This window comes from Fundulus heteroclitus, chromosome 11 (genome assembly GCF_011125445.2).
Source record: "Fundulus heteroclitus isolate FHET01 chromosome 11, MU-UCD_Fhet_4.1, whole genome shotgun sequence".
In the NCBI taxonomy this organism is placed as follows: Eukaryota; Metazoa; Chordata; class Actinopteri; order Cyprinodontiformes; family Fundulidae; genus Fundulus; species Fundulus heteroclitus.
This window is the reverse complement of record NC_046371.1, coordinates 8,122,875-8,144,570: the sequence shown is the minus strand read 5'-3', so window position 1 is coordinate 8,144,570 and position 21,696 is coordinate 8,122,875. Positions and strand designations below refer to the sequence as shown.

At 38.5% G+C, this 21,696-nt stretch overlaps 1 protein-coding gene across 3 annotated transcripts in view; it reads left to right on the top strand.

Moving 5' to 3' along the window:
• The window catches only part of si:dkeyp-23e4.3 (rho GTPase-activating protein 7), a 134,812-nt gene that overhangs the window by 84,627 nt on the left and 28,489 nt on the right, over nucleotides 1-21,696 (top strand). Inside the window, exon 1 of one of the 3 annotated variants that reach the window (XM_012873409.3) lies at nucleotides 11,045-11,383. The exons of the other annotated variants lie outside the window; for them this stretch is intronic. Within the exon in view, the coding sequence (XP_012728863.2) occupies nucleotides 11,371-11,383 (13 nt within the window). The 5' untranslated portion in view covers nucleotides 11,045-11,370. Of the gene's footprint in view, nucleotides 1-11,044; nucleotides 11,384-21,696 lie in introns of those variants that run through there. 3 annotated transcript variants of the gene reach the window in all.

Below are 21,696 nucleotides of genomic sequence, written 5' to 3'. Positions count from 1 at the left end.
TTGTATTGTGTTCAATTGAATACAGGTTGGAAAGGATTTGCAAATCATTGTATTCTGTATTTATTTTACGTTTTAAACAACGTCCAACTTCACTGGAATTGCTGTAGATGGACATTTATGACAACAAATAAAATTTTATGTTGTCTGCTTGGAAAAGACCTCTGTTTGGACCATTATATAGCTAACTATATCCTCCTTCTGCATCATGAGTTTTTTAGAATAAAACTGATTAGTTTCAGAACAGCATCCTGGCCCTTATGTTTCCTGCTGAGGCCGACGGCAGCCACAACAGAGAGCGATGGCTCTGTTCCTGCACTGGTACTCCTGCCAGTTTTTCTTGTCTTTCCCTTTGCTCGTGAATTATTTATCACCGTGTTTTTCTAATAGATGCACTGATTTCTGTTACTTTGTTTCGGTTGAGCTCATCACTAACAATGTTTTTAATAATTGCCCAAAAAAAACTGAATTGCAAATCTATTATGTTGTCTGTCCAGGTTTCTATCCACTAAACTTGAGCTTAAAGCTCACGTGTATTTTGGGCTTTAATGATTTGTTTGAAAATGTTGTTTTCCAGAGTGAAATATTTATACGACAAATTAGAGATCGTTACTGAAACCAACAAGTTTCAAGTTCTTTTTCCTACTCCATACAGGGTTGAACTGATAAATTCAGACTCAAATATGTTACTTTATAGCAGGGATGTCACTATACTAGAATATTAAACTTGATATCGATACTTACAAAAAACACTCAGTTTTCAATACCATGGGAGCCCTATGAAAGGAAAAATATTTCTTTTTATAAAGAGCAGTAAAAGACAAATTAATAGTTCAGTCAGTATTTAATACAAGCGGTATAATGAATTATTAAAATATGTGCCTCCTTGTTGTAAATTCAGCTTATTGTAAAAAATTTAGCCCTACATGTTATGTAAAGACCCTTTTGATACAGGTTTGTAAAGAAAATAGCTGCTTATCTATTAATCATTGATCGACAAGATCAGTTAACTTTTCATTAACTAATCAATCGATAACTTGCCTCCCTTTTGTGTGTTTACAACCCAATCTCAATGAAAGGCATGTAATATTTCTGTTAAATAATCCTGTTAAATAGGAGACTTCAGCTGTTATAGTTATCTCACTACCTCACTGTTGTACCTGGTACCGCTTTAATGTACATCATATCCATATAAGTCACCTTAAATGTACATAAGTCATTTTAAATCTGCTTTATTTCTCGCTTTTTCTTGATCCACTGTATATATGTGGACGCACTGTATATACCTCATGCACCTTTTCCTCCTTTTGGCACCTTCTTTTGCTTATTGAGCCGATGTGACACGTGGATTTCTCCACTGTGAGATCAATAAAGTCTATCTTATCTTATGTGTTTACATAAATCGCTGCTGCATCTTGCATCTGGATACCGTGAATAGCTCACTGTCTATTTCCCCTGCATTGTTTACATTGTTACATTGTTTTGACATTGTTTACATTTCAATTGTTTACATAAAATCGCTGCTGCATCTTTATCCTGAAAATTTGTGCAGTTTACTGTGAGTTTTCAAGCTGTGTGCAAACGAAATTTTGTTCTGTACGCACTTTGTGCATACAAAATGACAAATAAAGCTGTCTTAAGTCTAAAGTCTATTCACGTTGGTCCACAGGGCTCCACAATACGTTTCAGTCCTATGTTTTATTTGGCCTATTCATTTATATTGGCTTACAACCAGGTCACGTGACTGTTATTTTTATAACCGTCTTTCAAGGACGGTAGACGACTTTCCCTTTATTAGTTTTGCCAAAGATTTCAGTGCGTTCTCAGAAAGACTGGAGGCAGTTATGTTGCCAAGGCCGTTGCTAAAGAAGCAGCTTTTTACGTCACCGATCTGCGCCGGCTTGCGAGTTCATAAAAAAACTTCACGATACCTCAAGAACAGCGTGCTCGCTCTCCGTGTCTTTCTTCATGGGACTGTCTGCATGGCTAAGAATTTCCGTAGGAGTGTGGAGCGTAAATTTTTGGCCGCGGGGGAGGGGCGTGAGCCGAAATGACGTAATATGACCGCACAGACTTCGCGGATGCATCAGGTATAAATCGGGCTTTACTCCTCCAGCATGCCTCATTCCTTGAGCTCTTTGCTCTGCCATCTAAGAGCTCAATCTTTCTCTTCTGCCTCTAAACTCTTTTCAGCTGCCAATGTCATCAGAGCTTAAATTTAAATTTTAAATGAACTAGGGGTTCTTTTTTTTTTTTAAGGGGTTAGCATGGCCGTTAAACCAACAGCTGCAATAATTTTAAAATAACGGATCATGAGGGTGTTTCTGCAATTTGAACAGGCTTTAAGTCATACATACCGACTTAGATATACTATATCGGCTGGATATTTGATCACCGTTCATCTTGGCAGAATGCACATTGGCTGATTTCCAGACCAACCCGTTCAGCTTCTTTAGAGGGAACTCTTTGTTCTGGAGCCAGAATTAGAAACGGCCACTACTCGAGGTGAGGTTTGCTCCTGGGCACATTGTTCCAGTTTAAATAAAGTAGCTGGATGGACCTGATTGGATCTGTGTTGCGGTGGGATTTCCCGACGGGAACGTTTGATCGTCTAACAGTAGCCTGCATTTATTGTTGGCACTGGAAACTGGATCCAGTCCTGATTAGGCAACAAGATGTCATTTATTTATAGAGCACCTCTGTGCTTTAAAATCCACTTCTCGACAGATTGTGCACTCATAAATTAGTCCCGGCTCACATGTGGTTGTCAGAAATTGGAACGTAATGATGCATGAACAATAATATTGCAGGTGCTGGATTAAAAGTGAACTAAAATGAGGCGAAGTATTTGTTTTTCGATTTCTTCAAACCTTTTATGGTGATTTAGTGTGGAGGATAATGGATTTCACAGGACTTCTAACAATCTGCAAATAGGAGAATAGTTTATAGCGTGTGTTTAAACCCTAAGGGAGGGATTTGGTTTCCCGGTTTAATTGCAACTAAACCCTCAGAGAAATCTCCACACAGCTGCAAGGGTGTGTAACATTTGCCAGTCTTGGATTTATGTCCATCAAGAAACATGACTTTTCTTACCCAACTATCTATCTGAGTTAATCTAAAGTTAAGGCATATGCAGTAGTTTAGGGTTAGGAATTAAACATGGCTAAGCATCTTGAAGATATTTTAGCCAGAAGCTAAAATATAGTCTATAAATAATGTTGCCATGCATAAACTCATTTCAGATAAAACCCTGAAATAATTGTTAATTTTAAATATTTACTTATGTGTGTTATTCAAAAGCACATTTGAGCGTGGGATTTATTCAAAAATCCATTGTTATCCATCTGATATAATAATGTTTGCATTTATATTTAAAGCTGCTGTGAACAAGATTTAAATGTGGTTTAGTTTTAGTTTGGTTTTACACCCTGGACAGGTCTCCAGTCCATAACAGGGCTCAAACAAAGATAAATAAACATAAAGTAGTTAAGATAAAAGGCCTAACCAACCTGGCTGTATGCAAACATACTGACAGCCATAGTAGCATCAACTACCATATAGTGTTTGTGATAACTGGCATTTTGGTCACTGTGGAGGAACTTGGACCCACTTTTCTTTGCAGAATTACAGCCATATTAGAGAGTCTCTAACTATGAACAGCTTTTTAAAATCAGATTTCTTGTGAGTGCTGTAACCAGAGCCAAATTACCTGATTGTAAACACAATCCTGGCTAAATAAATCTGATTCTAATTCTACAGCCTCTGAATTGGATTGAAGTCCTTACTTTGACTAGGCCACTCTAAGATATTTTTTGTTTTGTTTTTTGGCTTTTTTAGCTTTTTTTGGATGAAAATCAACTTTATTTGCCAAGTTTGTGGGTACAAACAAGGAACTTGACTTCAGTTTCCAAAACTGTCAATGTAAAAATGAACCACAATAGATAACATAGCACTTTACAGGGATGTAAGAACAGGAGCAGTATGTACAAGAGAGGGGTTCTGGGTTCTTTTGTTACCTGTGGATGAATTATTTGACGTGCACTTGGAGTAATTTTGGTGAACTGGCCACTAACGGGAGGCGTCAGCATTTGTCAATGTTTTCTATTTCAATTGTTAATAATTGTTCTCGCCATAGTCAGCTGGAGACCCAAAGTCTTTAAAATGGCTTTGTAATATTTTTCAGTCTGTGTTCTTTTTCAGTCTATAACTTGGTTTTCTCATCAGTTCTTTAATTTCCTTTAGCCATGACATAATGTGGTGTTGTTTGGGATCTTTCAGCCTGCTTGGTGTTGCCAGTCTGGTCCTTTTAATCAGGCCTGGCTGTGGTTTGTGAAACTATACCAAAAAATTTAGAAAATCAGTTTTTTTGACATTATATTTTCACACAGGACAATGTTTCTTTAAATTATTTTTTTCTTTTATCAATAAATTATATCACCAAAATATTCCCGTGGGCCAACAATAAAGGAAATAAATAGTTTTTGACTGCATTGTTGTTTTTTTCTTGAATTGCGTGGTACCTGCTGCCAGGCAGGTATTATATAAAAAATGTTTTATATCCAGAAGCATAACTCTTGAGCTCTCTCCCTACCTGGTTGGAGAAGTCATGTTCAGTATTTTAATGAATGGACAATAACAACAAGAGAAAACTTTGGTTAATATAAAGTTTGAAGCTTGTTAATTGAATGGAGGCAGCTGTTTGTTACAATATTCCCCTCCAACTCCATATCCGCCGTTGTTGACATAACAAGCAGAAATGGCCATTTGGGGATTTACTTGATGGATTGCTTTCTTCTTACCATGTAGTTATCTTCTCCTGGAGTTCATCCCCATTTCCATACTAAGACCCAAACATTACCATACTGTCAGCTGTGGTTTGTTTTTGATGAATTACCAGTCGGCAAAGCAGAGAGGAAAATACGAGATTGGGGCAAATGTGACCGTCTTGAGCACGTTTGTTAGTAAAACCGGGATTAAGGAAGGAAAAGAGTTACCTTTATTTGGGGAAAAAACACCTCAACGTTGAGGAATTTAATGACGTGAATTGGTTTTATCGGTTGTTAGAGAGCTAATATGCGAATCCAGACTACTGACGCTTTGTCTGTAATTGATACAAGAAAGTAAATAGATAATCTGGCAAATGTGCTCGCACAGTTTAACAGCCATCCTATCCCAGCTGAACGTCAGCAAGCAACTGCACTCGCTAACGTTCGGCTGTGAATAAGGCCGGGGACGCTGCCAAGGGTCAGCCGAGCTCCTGGCACCATGCTGAGAGATGTTATTACTGGGCTTTCAGCACCATTTCTGCTCCAAGTTCTGTTAAACACCAGTTGTGATGGTCGGCTTTGGTTGCAGCGGTTGGCATCCTCCTCTGACTAAAATCTCAAGGTGGAGACCGCTGAAGGTAAAGGATTTAAAGCTGGAGACCTCAGTGGGAAAGTGCCTATAAAAGAAAATGACTCATTACACACACATTTCTACATTTAGTGTTTCTTTCCTTTACTTTTGGCTTGCAGTTAATGAACACCACACAGAATATAAACTTGAACACCAGAAAAGACCAATAAGCATTTTAACACAGAAATGTGGGCCTGCTGTGGAGTGTGCCCATGTATTATATAGTATATACTAAATATTTTGTCTGGGCTCGATTTGAATGCATTACTGCGTCGATGCAGGGTGGCATGGTGGGATCAGCCTGTGGTTTTGCTGAGCTGTAATGGAGGCCCAGATGCTTTTGATAGGGACCTTCAGCTCTTCTGCATTGTCTGGACTGGTGTGTCTCTTCTTCTTCTGGATAATACACCATAGATTCTTCACAGCTGTGGTCTCAAACTCAAATCCTCAAGGGCCGGTGTCCGGAAACTTTTAGACGTGTCCCTCGATTGATACGCCTGAATCAAATGGCTAACCTGCCTCAGTAGCATGCAGCCAGGCTCTGCAAAGCTCTGCTAATGCTAAGCTGCTAAAGCTGATATGTAAGGCAGTCATGTTCAACCAGAGATGAATGTGAAAGTTGCAGAGTGTTTTATAACTGAACTCCTCAAAGGGGGAGCTCAAAAGAACCCAATCATTGGGCTGTCTGTGTCTGTCGCGCTAATAACAGCTAGCGTTAGCTTATGTTGTACGGGAGGTTTACTGCTTCACTGATGCAGATACAGGAGCTCTACTGACCTTTTTATGCTGCTCTCAAACATCGAGGCATCAAATGTTTTGACAATGCTACTATATACCATCTTTAGTAGCATTGTACATTGTAACGTTTGTAATTATTGCAGATGTATATGGAACATCTGCCCATGAACATCACTAAATGCAGTGTTGATATTGCAAAGCACTGCCTGGAGAACAATAAATATTAGGTACTTATACTGTATAAATCCCATATTTTTAGGCTCTCTGTGCCAGTAAACCAGATCCATCTTTTTCTATAAAACCGTGTTGTTCAGATGGATGTAATGATGTTGATTCGCTCCAGCAGCTGGGGAGACTAGTAACAGCAGTGGGAAAATAACTCTGCCGACTTTAGGATGTGTTTTCTTAGGCTGTGGGTGATCCCTGCTCCTTTTACAGTTTTTCCTTCCACTAAACCTTCCATTAACGTGCTTCGATACAGCAATGAACATCCAACTTCTTCATCAATTACCTTTTGTGGCTTACCCTCATTGTGGAGGGTGTCAATGATGCTCTGCTGGACGACTGACTCCCCATGATTGTGTGGGTCATAATAAAACATCTTTGTACTTAAAAAAGTTGTTTTAAACAGTTTTTTTGCCATATTTTCAGAGAAACTGCATCTTTGATCTTAATTACGGTTACTGCTGTATAAAAACATTTTTTTTTTAAAGAAATGTTTTTGTTTTTATTATTTTTTTTTTTATTTTTTAGTAAGAAAATACAATTAAATATGTGGCACTATGTACAGTGAGCAAAAAAAAGAAAATCAAAACAATGTCATCCTTTTTTATGAAAAGAAAAAATAAATTCAACATATAAGTCAACAAAATATTTCCTTTTCTCAATTAAGTACAATGAGGTGAAACAATAAGAATACTAAGTATTTATCAACTCAGAAAATATGTCCAGTCAATCGTATTTTAGATTGTCCAATTTTCAAAATATTTAGAGCTCTTGAGAGGTCCACAAATATCCTGACAAAGTTATTTATCAATGTTTTGGATTAACCTTGCCTGCGTTTTAATTTGATAACGTGAATGGCTAAAACCAACCTTTGGTAGGCGGGCATTAGGGGTCGCTTCGCCCAATCAGCTCAGAGAGTTCTGCTGAAACTCCCTCCTTTCCCCAAACGGATTCGATGGAAGCTAGATTGATAATGTGCAGAACTGAGAGTGCTACACATTACTAGTCTGGCTGGCCAGGTTAGTTTTGGATCGTCTTCAGTGATCTTGAAGAAATCTGTAAACCTGCTTCCAACGGTTCAGTGATTAGTCCTCGTAACGTTTGTAATTATTGCAGATGTATATGGAACATCTGCCCATGAACAGGATTGCTCAAAAGGTGTGGATGATTGTTTTGTTGTTGTGTTTTCCTTTTCCCACTCCTTTTCTTTCGTTATGACCCTTTGAAAGCTCTCAGTGGTGTCTCTAATCCTCTCCCTGAAGCAGGTGCAAACCAGTGTCTGGGTTGGGGGCATGCCAAGGCCCGCTGGGCTTATAATAATGTGGGGAAAACCCTGCATTTCTCCTTAGCTCAGGTAGGACACCTCTGTGGTTCAGGAGAGGCTCGACACGTGGAGTGTGACACTTGTAGCCCTGTCGGGGATACGTCTGTGTGCTGGCTCTTAAGGTTCTGATTCTAGCTGCCATCAAACGCTTGAATGGGCTTTCCTTCACAATAGGGCTGCACAATATGTTGCAAACTTATTATTATTTGAACATCACTAAATGCAGTGTTGATATTGCAAAGCACTGCCTGGAGAACAATAAATATTAGGTACTTATACTGTATAAATCCCATGTTTTTAGACTCTCTGTGCCAGTAAACCAGATCCATCTTTTTCTATAAAACCATGTTATTCAGATGGATGTAATGACGTTGATTTGCTCCAGCAGCTAGATAGACTAGTAACTATCTGGAGTCTATGTCTGCAATAAATTCAAAGCAGTGGGACAATAACTCTGCCGACTTTAGGATTAATTTTGATCATATGTTGTGTGTTTTCTTAGGCTGTGGGTGATCCCTGCTCCTTCTACAGTTTTTCCTTCCACTAAACCTTCCATTAACGTGCTTCGATACAGCAATGAACATCCAACTTCTTCATCAATTACCTTTTGTGGCTTACCCTCATTGTGCAGGGTGTCAATGATGCTCTGCTGCACGACTGACTCGCCATGATTTTGTGGGTCATAATAAAACATCTTTGTAACTTAAAGAAGTCGTTTTTAAACAGTTTTTTTTGTAATATTTTCAGAGAAACTGCATCTTTGATCTTAATTAGCTGTAATGGTTTTCATCTGCTGCAATATGCTGTGGAAAAATATCACTCTGTGTATAATAAATCTCACATTTTTAAGAGGATTAGCCAAACACATTATCGTTTAGGTGTTTTTATTATTTACTGAGATGATTGCATGTGTGATACAACTCCTGCAAAACGTCTAATTACAGCGGTAGCCCTATGTAATAGTAATAATTCACTGGGGTATTTATCTGCTATATCGTCAGTAAATGAACTCCTATATTAACGTCTTATGACTTTACAAAAGAGTGCAAGTTCATTAACAGGTCTCGTAGATTTTAGCATTCACGGACGCGTCGTTTACGAGGGTTTCCTGTCCTGCTGCATCGGAAATACCAGAACCAGAGCCTCTGAAGCTTGATTCAGATTAGACGACACACACGCACAAACAGACTCACGCATTCACAAACCCCGAACACACCCCGCAGCACACACGCAAGCAGCTGTGAACGTGCAGCGGGCCGAAGCACGCGAGTGTAAACAAATCCCCTTATACTGTGGCCGCCTCGCCCACAAACAACACAAGACGCACCGACATATGTGTGCGAACACCGAGACTCCCATCCGCTGGGGTTATTGTTGGACTCTTCCTCCTCTGCAGCCCGACAGGCTCTGGCTTGGGAAGAGGAAATGCTTTTTGTGTAACTCTCGCAGAGAGACGGAGGAGCCTTTGTGTCGGCAGAACAACAGGTCGGCCTCTGGGATGCTGCATCAATCCTTATTTCTAACAACATCTTTATACCAGCTGGAAAATATGTCATCTGGACCTCATGTTTATGATTTGCCCTCCAGAGCTTTTGGAAGCAACTGGACTGGACTTAACCCCTTCGGTGTTGCTGAAGGTCCACTACTTGGTTCATTTTTAGTTCATTTTATTTATAAATCCACTAAATTCTGACCCACGTTGAGTCACTTTAGACCAGCGGTGTCTAAAATGTGGACCGGGTGCCATTCATGGCAACAATGGTGGAGATTTGACCGACTAGCACAGGCAGTTCATGGGTAGCAGCAAGTATTTCTGAAGACACAGTGACCCATGTTCTGTTTTTGTTGGTGAAAATAGCCAATGACACAAAAAGGTCAGATATTAGATGCCTTTTAATATTAGGAAATTACGCTGCAATAACGGATCTAAAAAATAAGTAAAATGTTCTTAAAGTTAGTGTATTTATCCTTGATTTGGGCAGGTAAATAAGATTATCTGCCAATGGAGTGAGTATTTTGACCCCTAAAATAAGATAATTAGATATAATGCACTTGAAATAAGATGGAGATAAATTGTTCCTATTTTTGGTGCAACAATCTTATTTCATTGGCAAATCATCTTATTTACTTGCTCAAATCAAGGACAAATATACACATTTTAAGAACATTTTACTTATTTATAGTTCCGTTTTTGCAGTGTAATTAGATTCATTTTCTACAAAAGATCAATGTTTCTGTCATTAAAATGTCGAATATTTATTGTCGAGGATGTAAAAGTAAAAAAAAACAGGTTTTTGTATAAAAGGTTAATATTTTTAGTGACCTGCAGTACTTTCAACTTTACAATTTCGGCTCAGGTTGCGAAACGTTTTGACTCTGAACTGAATACCAAAAATACAAAATTTCACTCTACATTTGTGAGATTTTTATTTGTAAAAAATTAAAACTATACCTCGTTTTATTTTTGCGTCACGGCTATGCACTGATTTCTTTTGAACAGGACAATTAGATGAATGTTTCATATTAAACTGCTGAGCATAAAAAACATCCACTTTATCACAGCTCTGCCAGTTCCTCTGAACAGCTGAGAGTTCTGCTGAGGATCCCAGATGTCTCCATAAATTATGGATGTAAAATCTGAGAGTAAACATTCAAAGGAACCTGTTCAGAGAAATCCTGCTGTTCAGCACGAGTACAAAAATCGGATGTTTCTGTGAAATATTGCTCCTTAAACACATGTTTGTTTGTTGTTTTTTTTTGTTTTTTCTAAAAGAGCCAACTGTGAAAGATCTCTTAGTTCTCATCAGGAAGGAGATGGAACGTTTTAACCTCTTTTTTTTTTATGCTCCATGATGCTGTAGACCGAGAGAACTCCATTAGTTGTTTACATGCTGCCACTTTCTGCTTCTCCACTTGTCAATTAATGTGGCAGATCCCACGGACCGCTCTCCTCTCCTCTAAGGGGGAGGCATTCCCATTTAACATCCCATAATCAGACACCTATGTGTCGGAGGAAAGGCCATTAATGATGGCAGTGTTCCTCAGGTGCAACCTTCATGAATTACACGTTATTGGGGAGCAGGAAGAACTTCATCCCTCTCATGCAGATGTCTGATTATTTTGTCCGTCCAAAGTTCACTTTATTTATTACATCATTCTGAACTCCTGACATCCAACTTTATTTGAAGAGGAAACATAAAGACTTCCAGCTTCCACCAAACCAGAGGTCATTACCGAGTCCCGGCTCGCTCTTTGATCCGGTCATGCCTCAGGGAGGGTGCGTCTACAGCGTTTCACAGATATCATCTCCCAAACTCACCCGTCCTACCAACGACCTTTTTTTTTTTTCCAAGTCTCAGTTTGAAAGTATTTCCAGTCTCCTCACATGTCCACTGAAAGTGCTCCCTTTGGTTATTTTTAGGAAGTGCTCCTCCCTCGTAGCCCTCCTCTGGTGCTCGTTTTGGTTCAGACCCGGGCCAGAGGAAGGGGAGTGGTGGCGAAAAGGGGAAAATCTTCAACAATGATTTCATTATCACGATGCCCAACGCGAGCGGCACAACTGGAATTTACCACTCCGCCTCTTGACATCTCTGGATTTATGACTTTCCCTCTTTGGATTCCGCTTCTTGTAAACCTCAACTTTTACTCGTATCGGACATGGAAACCTGTTGAAGTTCTTTCAGAACGCCATGCTGATCAAAAGTGAGTACGCGAATGGTTCGAGGAGATAAAATCCTTCATTATGTCGCCTCATTGATGGCAATTAACTATTAATTACTGCTCGGTGGTCCTCATTAAGGAGATGATTGGCCGTAACGAGCAGCTGATTGGGCTTTTAAGGCTCCGGGGCTGCTTCAAATAAAAAAATAAAAACTTATCTTGAAATTAACACTCTTACGTTGCGCTACTGTGGCATTAAGTGGTTCTTGATTCATGGGGCTGAAGAATGTGAGGAACGTTTCTGTTTGAAGGTTGTGGGCCTGAAAACATGAAGGCTGCAGCTTCTGCTGAGATAAAAGGTTTCTCATCGACAGGGAGGGTGTAGGATTTAGTCTGAATGTGCATGGGTTTCCCTAAAATGTGACGTGATTTTAACAGAACTTTAGTTTTTGTTGGTCACTTTCGTGGCTGGGATCTTATTTTTGTGGCCCTTTTTCATTAGGAGCAACGTTGGAACCATTATTTCCTAATTATGTTAATGTGATTTCTTTTTTTCTGCACTCTGGCAGAAATGTCCGTCTCTACGGCTGAGTGACTTATTGCTTCAACATTTAACTTAAATAGTTTTTTCTTAATGATGGCTGGTGTTGGGCAGGTATACCCTTCCCAAAAACTGGTATTTTAATGATTAAACGTGCTCTTTGGTGAGTTAAATTAGTAAGTAGTTTAATAGCATCTTCTCAAAGCTTTTCCAATCTGATCTCAGTTGATTTATTTCTGTGTATAGTTCAGGTCAGAAGTTTACATCCACTCTTTGTGGGTATTAATGTAATTAATTCAGGGCTCTCTGTGGTGTGTTTGAACTCGGCTGCATGAGTTAAATAAGACTATTTGCCAGAGTAAGAGTATTTTTACACCTAAAATAAGATAACTAGATGGCCTGCACTTAAAATAAGAACAATTAATCTCCATCTTATTTCAAGGGCAATAATATTTTTCCGTTAGCAAATAGTCTTATTTGCAAGCTCAAATCAAGGAAAAATATCCTAATTTCAAGAAAATTTTACTTTTAGTACCCTTTTTGCAGTGCGGAGTGATATTACACACTTGGGAAGAATATTTAATGTGCCTTATAATCCAGTGTGCCTTATGGTCTGCAAAATTATTTTCAGACTTGGTGTAATTTTTGTTATTGTGTCATTTTTATCATGTAAATGGAGGAAGAAAAAGCAATATTGGCTTCAAGAATCAGCCCCCAAAAAAATCAGCAGCACCTATTGCGTATCTGCTCAACCGATGTCAATATAAGCCCTAAAAAAAAAAAAAAAAACTGCGTCGGTTTGTCTCTCTGTATGAGATTACCAATAAATTGAAACTTCTGAAACCAGTTGTTGACTTTAGAAATAATTAGTGTTGTTGTGTAATATTTCCATTAATCAGTCAATAAGAGGCTGAAATTAATGTGACCACGATGACTTGGTCATAGATAATTGATGAAGTTAGAAAAATAAAATATTTTTCCAATCTGCTCAGTGGATACTCAGTTTCCCAAAATGAGGTAAAGCACGTTGTCTCACGCGAAAAACATTACTTCACCCTTTATCTTCAAACTCAAATTAATCATAATTCATTTAAAGATATTGTCAAACTCCAGACTACCAGAGGACATGTTCATATATATTTTTTTACCTTAATGGTTAAAAAGATGAAGAACTAAAGTTTTAGGTTCATTATCAGCATAACAGATGGTCCAAAGCAGTCATTACGGGGAAATATCTGAGGGAAAAATACAGCCTAATAAATCCTGAAAAACACCCGGCCGACCATGAAATGTTTAGTCACAGTGAAGAGACGTCCCCTGATGCCTTAGGTTTTATCACATTCAAATGAAAACACATATTTCTTGGTTATCCACTTTAGCAGTGGCTAACCTTTGCAATTTTCTGCCGGTTGGCCGAAGAGAATAAAACTAATTATATAGAGGAAAAAATTACCCAGGCTGAGGTCCAATAAGGGCAGAATAATCACTTGTTTATGGCAAATAATTTGCATATAATGGCTTTGAAAACAAATAACTCTAACTTTTATTGCTTACATAATGGAAACAATTGTATAGAAAAGCCTTAAATATGATGTTAAGACTTGTTTTGTTACAACTGCATAGTCTGGGTTTGTTTTAAGTACAGTGGAGGACTTCTGTTACTGCGGGCCTGTTTCTCTTCCTCCGGATAGAGAGCAGCCATGTTCAAACAAGCAATTTCCTCCCGGACCTAAATCAGCGTTTGAAGGGCATTTTACCTTCAATAAACACGTCTCTAAAAGTCTTCGTTGAGATTATCTTAATAAAAAAAAAGCTTCCAGCTTCTTCATCTGGAAACAACAGCAACTTATACCTATTTTAAGGATATAATAGTGAAAACTTTCAGATACAAAATCATTTAAAATAAATGTGTACTTTTGTGTTCAGTTTTCAAGTCCTGAATAAAAATAAAAATAAAACTCAGTTTAAAATAGATGACCGAGTCCAGCTGCCAAAAGAAATAAAAACAAATTATTTAAGTTGCTTCGACGGTTGTTTTATGTACAGAACTTGGTCTTTGGTAAGTTCAACGTATGCAAAACAAGCTGTTGGTACTAAGGCTGCACCATCTGTTGTGAATATATTGTCATCGGAATATCAGTGTGTGCAATATTCATACCGCATTTTAATATTACATTAGCATTTTTCATGCTAATGTAATATTTAGCCAGTTGGAAGTAGTCTCTCTGCAGCAGGTGCCGGACACACCGGAAATAAATGGCACAGCTCCCAAATGCTAAAGGTCACAAAGTGATGGAGAAAATAGGCAAACTATTTCAACTGATATCATTATCGCATTATTTGCCAAATATTATCATTATCGCAAGATTTTCTAATATTGTTCAGCCCTAATTGGTCTTTTGATAGCGATGTGAAATATATTCCACCTTTCATTGCAGCAGCATACTGTAACACTGAAAATGATGAGATATCTCACCTTCAATTTGAGTACATATATTCACAATTACCCTTCCCAAAAACCTTTTGGGAGTAAGCTGATCAGACTATGTTTTTTTTTTTTTTTAAATAATCTACTACTTCATTTAAAACTGGAAAGACCAGAGAGGCAGGTGTGTTGATCTACCTACAAGAAAATGGCTAAAATAAAACAACTGAACTGTTGGTAAAAAGAGCCTGGATGAGGTGCAAAGTTTACCTTTTCACCACTTTCAGAGAGGAAACATCAGTGAACAGTGGCATCAGCAAAACATTAAGACACAGTTTTTATGCCAGAAAAAAAGCCTTTTCTGTTCTAACATCACAATTGTAAACATGAGGAGTTAGCTAATAGCTAAAAGCTACTGGGACTTTAACTGGAACTGTGAACTTTGGGTAGATGAGTCTAAAGTGGAACCAACACTGAAGGAGGATCTAGGGTAAAACAAAAGATACAAGCAAGCACCAAATGTCTTCTGTTTAGTATGGTGGAGGATCTGTGATGCTGTGGGCCTGGTTTCTCAGTCAAATGAGCCAGTGAACAACATACCTGAACAATTTAAATAACAATCTGATATTTTATGTTTAACCAGATTCAAAACCAATCTTGTCCCAAAGAAATCTCAATCAATCTTTTACTTTACCTCTGGGATCCCAGCCTGAATAAATGTACTCAAATGAAAGGTTGGATTTTTGAGATTGAGCATTTACTGCTTTTTGCTCATCTTGACGACAAGTCAGAGAATAATTTTTATAGTAGTTTTTACGGACAGACCCATTTACAGCATCAATTATAAGCCCGGTGACATGTTTGAATCAGCTTTTATTTTATTTTTTCTACTTTCAATTGGCTAAGGCTGTTTACGTGTATTTCTGGTAATAATTTCTAATAAGGTTCTTTAAAAAAAAATGTGAGAATGTAATTAAATATATGAGTTAAAGGTACGGTTGCCGAAATTTTCCGGAAGTTTCCCCAAGTCCCTTTTTGAATAAAACCGTTCCTCAGGGGGAACGCATGAAAAAAATCTCTCAAATCCATTCTTTCTTTATTTATTTCTAATGAGGCCTTCCTCTTCTCCTCATAAAAATTAACGTGATTTGCTCCTTGTTACTCTCAGCCGTGTTCAAAGTATACTGTGAGAGCAGCGGAGCTACAAGGAACAGCTAACACTGAAGCTAACTGCTAAGCTAACTGCTAAGCTAACTGCTAAGCTAACCGGATACATAAACACTAGAAGTGCGTAGGTGCAGCAAGCAAGCAGAAATTAAATTAAATTAAGAAGAGCAGAGTGACTGGCATGTGTGACAACCAATAGATAAGGCGATACCCTGGAACTTGAGGTTCAGAGGGTGAGAGCAGGATCAAAACTCTGACAAATTCCTGCCCTTCGGACCAAACGGCAGGTATTGGTGAGAGTGTTTACAGGTCTGCAGCTGCCACAGAGATTGATTTTTTTCTTTTTTTTTTTTTTTTTCTTTTTTTTTCTGAATACATAATGTAGAAATTACTTTCAGGATGGAAGGACAGTTTTATCTAGTATAACAAAAAGTGTTTCTGAACAGGATTACGAACTATAGCTTGAAATAGGAAATGGTGAGTTTAACTCATTTTTATTTATGTAGCACCAATTCACATCAAATACCGTGTTAAAACACTTTACGTAGAAACAAAAGTCAATTCAATTGACTAATACGGACAGATTCTAAGTCTGTTACATCCATTCAAATTAGAGCCTGGCTATCAAACATTGCAGTTAAGTTCAGTTTACTATATAAATTGATTATAAGGTTTTCTATCCATGGAGACCTAGCAGCATTCACTCCTCCTGGATGAGCGTGTAGCCACAGTGGACAGTCAGGAATTCCTCACGTTCTTTTAATTATTTTTAATTCCTGGTAATAAAGCATTGCTGTAATTGAGTTTATAGAAAAGATGTTGAAGGCATTGATGGGGGAAAAAAAACAATGTTGCTGTTATTTTCTGTGAAGATGTCTGTTCTGTTTTTGCACTTTTATCACTTTTCTCATACCTCATTTGCCGACTGACAGCTGAGGAAGAAGTTTATTGCAAGGAACATCCAAGCTGGTGTTAAAAGGTTTCTGTTTTTTGTAGTAATTTCTTTTTTTATTACACTTTTACTTTTTTTTTTAGGTTAGGGTTTAATTGTTTCACACTGGGGTAATTAATTACAGCGAGGGACGCAGTCATTTGGCACTTCATTTAAATAAGAGTCAATATTCCGCATAACCTCCAGTATCTCCTCTTTTCTTCCAATAAAGCTTTCATTAACCTTCTGTAAAAGCCAGCCTAGACAGGGGGATTTTTTTTTAGAATCCTTGTTTATTTTCTAAGTCATAAATATAGCATCCTTTATGAATTACGGTCAGTTATCGAAGATTGTCTGAAGGTTGTTTTAAAGGCATCATCATTTTATGTTAAAGCAGTGCAGGTTTTTATTTTTATCCTGGTCTTGGTGAGTCAGAGTTTAGTACCTCACCCTCTGGTCTGTTGTGACTCATTATAAAAGCACTTCATCGCCAGACTGACTGGACTAAAATAGAAAAATCGTTGAAACTGTTTAAAAAAAAAAGCAGGGAAACTTTGGTGCTTTAAGAACTGAGCATCTCTGGGATTGGCCCTATGGAGGTCCTGAACTAACCAAGTTAAGAGATGGTTTACATATTGCATTTATCTATATATTGCAGCTATTGCACCTCAGATTATAAATAAATATGTTGACGTTATCAGTTTGCCTTAACAGCAAAACATGATAAAAATCTTAGAGCCAGATAGATTCCAAGAAAGAAAATAGATGTATCTTGCTATTTAAAGCGTGTGTTCAGTGTTTTTGAGGACTGTGATGATATATTACAATGTCTGAATGTTTCAAATCAAAGACAAAATGATCTCTACTTTACATTTTAAACTACCTTTTCTATCTTACCGCCCACTTTGGCGGCCTTTTTTTTCCGAAATGTGTCTGGGGTCGGGGTCATGCCTTTACATTGAGCTGAGTTACACTTTAACTCTTGGATTTTGGAGAGACTGATGGCATTTTCAGATACTCCATGTTCCTTAACAGACAGAGGTTGAAAGCTCTGAAGAATAAAATAGATCACTTTTGTTGTACTATGTTCAGTGTTCCTGATACCTGCTGAAGTCTTGCTCTCTCTCGCTCTTTCTCAGCCAAAATGACTCGTTCACTTCTAGACATGCTTTAGAAAATTGTTCTTCTTATAAAAATGGCTGCTTCTTCTCCCTATCTCCATGTCTTTGTTTAAATTACCTAATTGATGCTGGAAATAAGCAGATTTTGAGTCTTCTCCATCCTGTAGCAGTGTCTATATGGAAGCGTGTGGGTGTCACCACTGTGTGGTAAGCACTTATGTATGGTGTGTTCACTGATTTAAAAAAAGACAGGATTTTTTTTTTTTTTTTACGGTTACCAAATGAAAGCAGGACGTGAGGAAATGGAAATGTGGGGATCTGAAGGCAAAGGGGCAAATAAACCCAAACAAACCCAGATTTGTGGCAACTGATGACCTTCTATAGAGTTTTATAATTTCTAGACAGAAAACCTTTTCACGCTAATATCGAATCTATTTTTAAGACTCTAAATTCAACATATATCGATTAACTTGTCCACAATATTTAATTGGCTTTCTGTTTTATATGTAATCAAATAAACTTGACTTAGCTAAAATAAAGCCTATAAATCGAGGCACATTGTAAAGCTGTAGCTCGGTAAACATAAAATCACAAATCAATGAAAGATGTTTGATGAGACATATTGATGGTTTCTACATGAAATGCACCGTTTTGTTCCTTTTAAAAGCTCCTTCTCCTAACTATCTTGTTTACTCCCCGTAAAGCTTGGGTCCCCTGAGCAGCGTAAACACCCAGACATAGACGGCCCATCGAGCACGTAACCCCGCTGTCCACTCTTTCTGTCCGTATCCACACACACGCTGTCCAGCTTCCTGCTTCAGCCGGGTGGAGTTGTCCTTATCGCACAGCCATATCTCTTATCTGGGCCCTGAGGGGCCGAATCACAACTTCCTCAGAGACAAAGTCATTTGAAAGGGGGAAGAGGCTGTGGTCGTTCTCAAACAGAAGCCGGCCCGATACCATCGCTTACGTAAGCGCAGAGCGGAGAGAGGCCGGAGTGTTTTGCTGCTGAAGTCTTTCACCAAGCAGTGGAGGCTGAGAGGAAAACCCCCATTGTTGTTTCTGACGGTTTGGGATGTTGTGTTTGTCACCGGGCTCATAATTGATGCTGTAATTGGGTCAGACGTGGATTAGGTTTAGTCTTTAATCTAGGAGCAACTTATTCCTCATTACCTGCTTGGTTCTCAGGGAATATTTGCGTCCTTTTTTTTATCCATTGTGTATTAATTATTTTTCTGAAATGAGTTTCTACCTACAGAGACTTGTATTATTATTCAAAGTTGTTTCTTTCTTAGGGCTTAAATTCTAATAAATCACAGGAGACCTATCTTTCTGCTCTGATGTTCTTCCCTAAGACCTGGTTAGCCAACATATGGCCACTGAAGGGAGTGATTTAATTTGAATTTTTAACAGTATAATTATAAGTCTTTGAAATCTTTGGGGATAAACAGACTTGAGCCTAAGTGCTGAAACTTTGAGTTTAATTTGCTAGCCCTCTAAACAGGGACGTAAATACAAGTGCACCTCAGTATGTTAGAATATCAACAAAAGTTAATTAATGTCAGTAATTCTGTTACAAATTTCATTCCTTAGACTTGGAATAATGGATTTCCAGTGTTTGTTTCTGTTAATTTTGATGATTCTGGCTCACAGACCAGTATTGGGTCTGGGCTCCTTTTGCATGAATTACTGCATCAAGCTGCTTTACTATCGACCTTCAGCTCATCTGTATTGTCCGCTCTGGCGTGTCTCATCTTCCTCCTGAAAGTGGAAATGGATAGGTTACAAATCTTACTGGAAAATAAAGTCTTTCCACGCAGGTTTTTTTAGATGAGCTTTGCTTGAAAATCTTATATGCGCACACTTTTCAACCTTTCTTTTCTTCCACTCAACTTTCCATTAATTGGATACAGCATTCTGTGAACAGACAGCTTCTTTAGCAATGACTTGTAGTGACTTACCATCCTTATGGAGGGTACCTGGGACCATTGTATACAGTTTTATTTATTAACATAATATTTCTGCATTAAAACTTTGTGTATTGGGCTTACATAATTTTAGAATTTTCTGAGAAAGATTTTGTGATTTTCATAGTTATTAAATTTAACTGAAATAGTAATAAATATCGCCACGTAATGCATCAATGCCATCTAAACTGTCTAATTAACTCTTTGATAATGTTGTAATTAGGTGGAGATGCACCTGTAATTTTATACCTTATTGTTAAAGAGGTTAGACAATTGTCCTGGTTGGGCTATTGGGATTTTGTTTGTCTGTTTGTTTAGTGTTTGAATAATTAAAAAGGCTTTGAAGGATGCATGTGTGGTAGCATCTCAACATTTAACTGAATGAACCAAATTCAATAAATTGAAACTTTTCTCTGAACTCTGAACTTTATCTTTGAGGTCCGACCTGATGGTTCGGATTTTTACTAAGCCCTTTCATTGTTGTTGGTTTTAACAAGAAGAACATGTCAAATAATGTAAATGCAGGTTCCTTCTGAAATTAACAGAAAAGTGAGGCTTTACGATATTTCGTTCACCTCCATCTGGTTATTAAATCCAAAGTGCATCAAAGCAAAAGCTGCTGGTTGATGATTCATTCACTTAAAGTGGTGGGAAATGTTGTTAAAAAGCAGATATTTCAGTGTTATTTTTCTCCTGCCGATCTTTTATCGGTCTTCGTCGAGGCTAATGACGCTGACTTCCTGTCCCAACAAGATTTACCACGAATGCTGCTTCTCTAAGCCAACATCTTCTGTTCCCTTTAGGTGGGATTTTTGAATCAAAGCAGAAAATTGGTTTAAACAACAAACTCTTTCAACAAGTGTCAGTCACCATCCCAGGACGAGAGGATGGGATTTTGCACGTTAATAATGACGGATCAGGGCGACGTTTAGAGTAAGAAATAACTGGTTGAGGGCTTGAACTGTCAATTTACCCTGAGATTTACAGAAACTCTCGCAGACATGGCAACCTGGCTTCTCTGCGAGCGCGCTTGACCCCTTTTCAGCCTCAAACATCCCATCCTCAGCGCAGCACGCTGCTACCCGCTTCTGTGAAGGGTCAGAAGAAATAAGCTGCTCCTCTGTGCTGTGTTTTATCGCTCTGCTGCAAGTTTTCTCCGCCCGCTCTGCACGCCTCGTCCTCTCCCGGTGTTGTTTTTTTTTTACGTGCAGCTTGAGTCTCTCTGCAGTGTTTACATTTCTGAGCCATCTGCTTTATGCTCTTGTCCTGTTGAGCCTCGAGGTGTGGATGGTGGGAGGGGAGAAATGGAAAGACCTCATCCTAAGACACATTTCCAACCTGCTATTCTGGGAATCTCAGCTTTCTTTCTGGGGTTTTTAGCTAAAGTGAAATAAAGAGGCAAAGAAAAGAACGAGGGGGGAAAAACGGCACTCAAGAATTTGAAGGACAAATATGTCATAAGAAAAATGCTCCATTATCTGCGGTAAAGAAATGCCCTGGGCTTTCTCCTCTCAGCCGACTGCAGGATTGGTATTTTTTTCAGGGAGAGCAGCTGTGGACAAGTATGTTAACGTAGCTGCAAAAAGCCTCGTGAGTCGTGTCTTTTTAAGCAGTTTCATGCTTCAGGTGCTGACCTTTTACTTTATTCTCAATTAGAAGTTGTAGGTGTCGGTTTATATATATATATATATATATATATATATATATATATATATATATATATATATATATATATATATATATATATATGGTGTCTTGTTCACAGGTGATATTAGGATGGAACCAGAGATGGACAGACGGCTGAAATAAGCTTCCTCCGGAGAGCAACCGGGCTCAGCCTTAGCAATAGGATGAGGGGCTCTGTTATCCGGGGGGATCCCAAAGTTGAGCCGCTGCTTCTCCGTATCAAAAGGGGGTGGCTTTTGTTTGGGGCCTTTCTGGGCGCGTCCCACTGTGAGGAGACCCCGGGGAAGACCCAGAACTCGCTGGAGGGACTATAGAGCCCGTCTGAGCTGGGAATACCTTTGGGTCCCCCAGAACGAGCTTGAGGATGTTGCTGGGGAGAGGGATGTCTGGGTTTCTCTCCTGGACCTGTTGCCCCCACGACCCAATGTCTCAAAAAGCCTTCCTGCCGTGAGCGGTCATGAACTGGAAGCAGAGGCACCATCAAGAGCAGAAATTGGTTTAAAAAGATAAAAATATT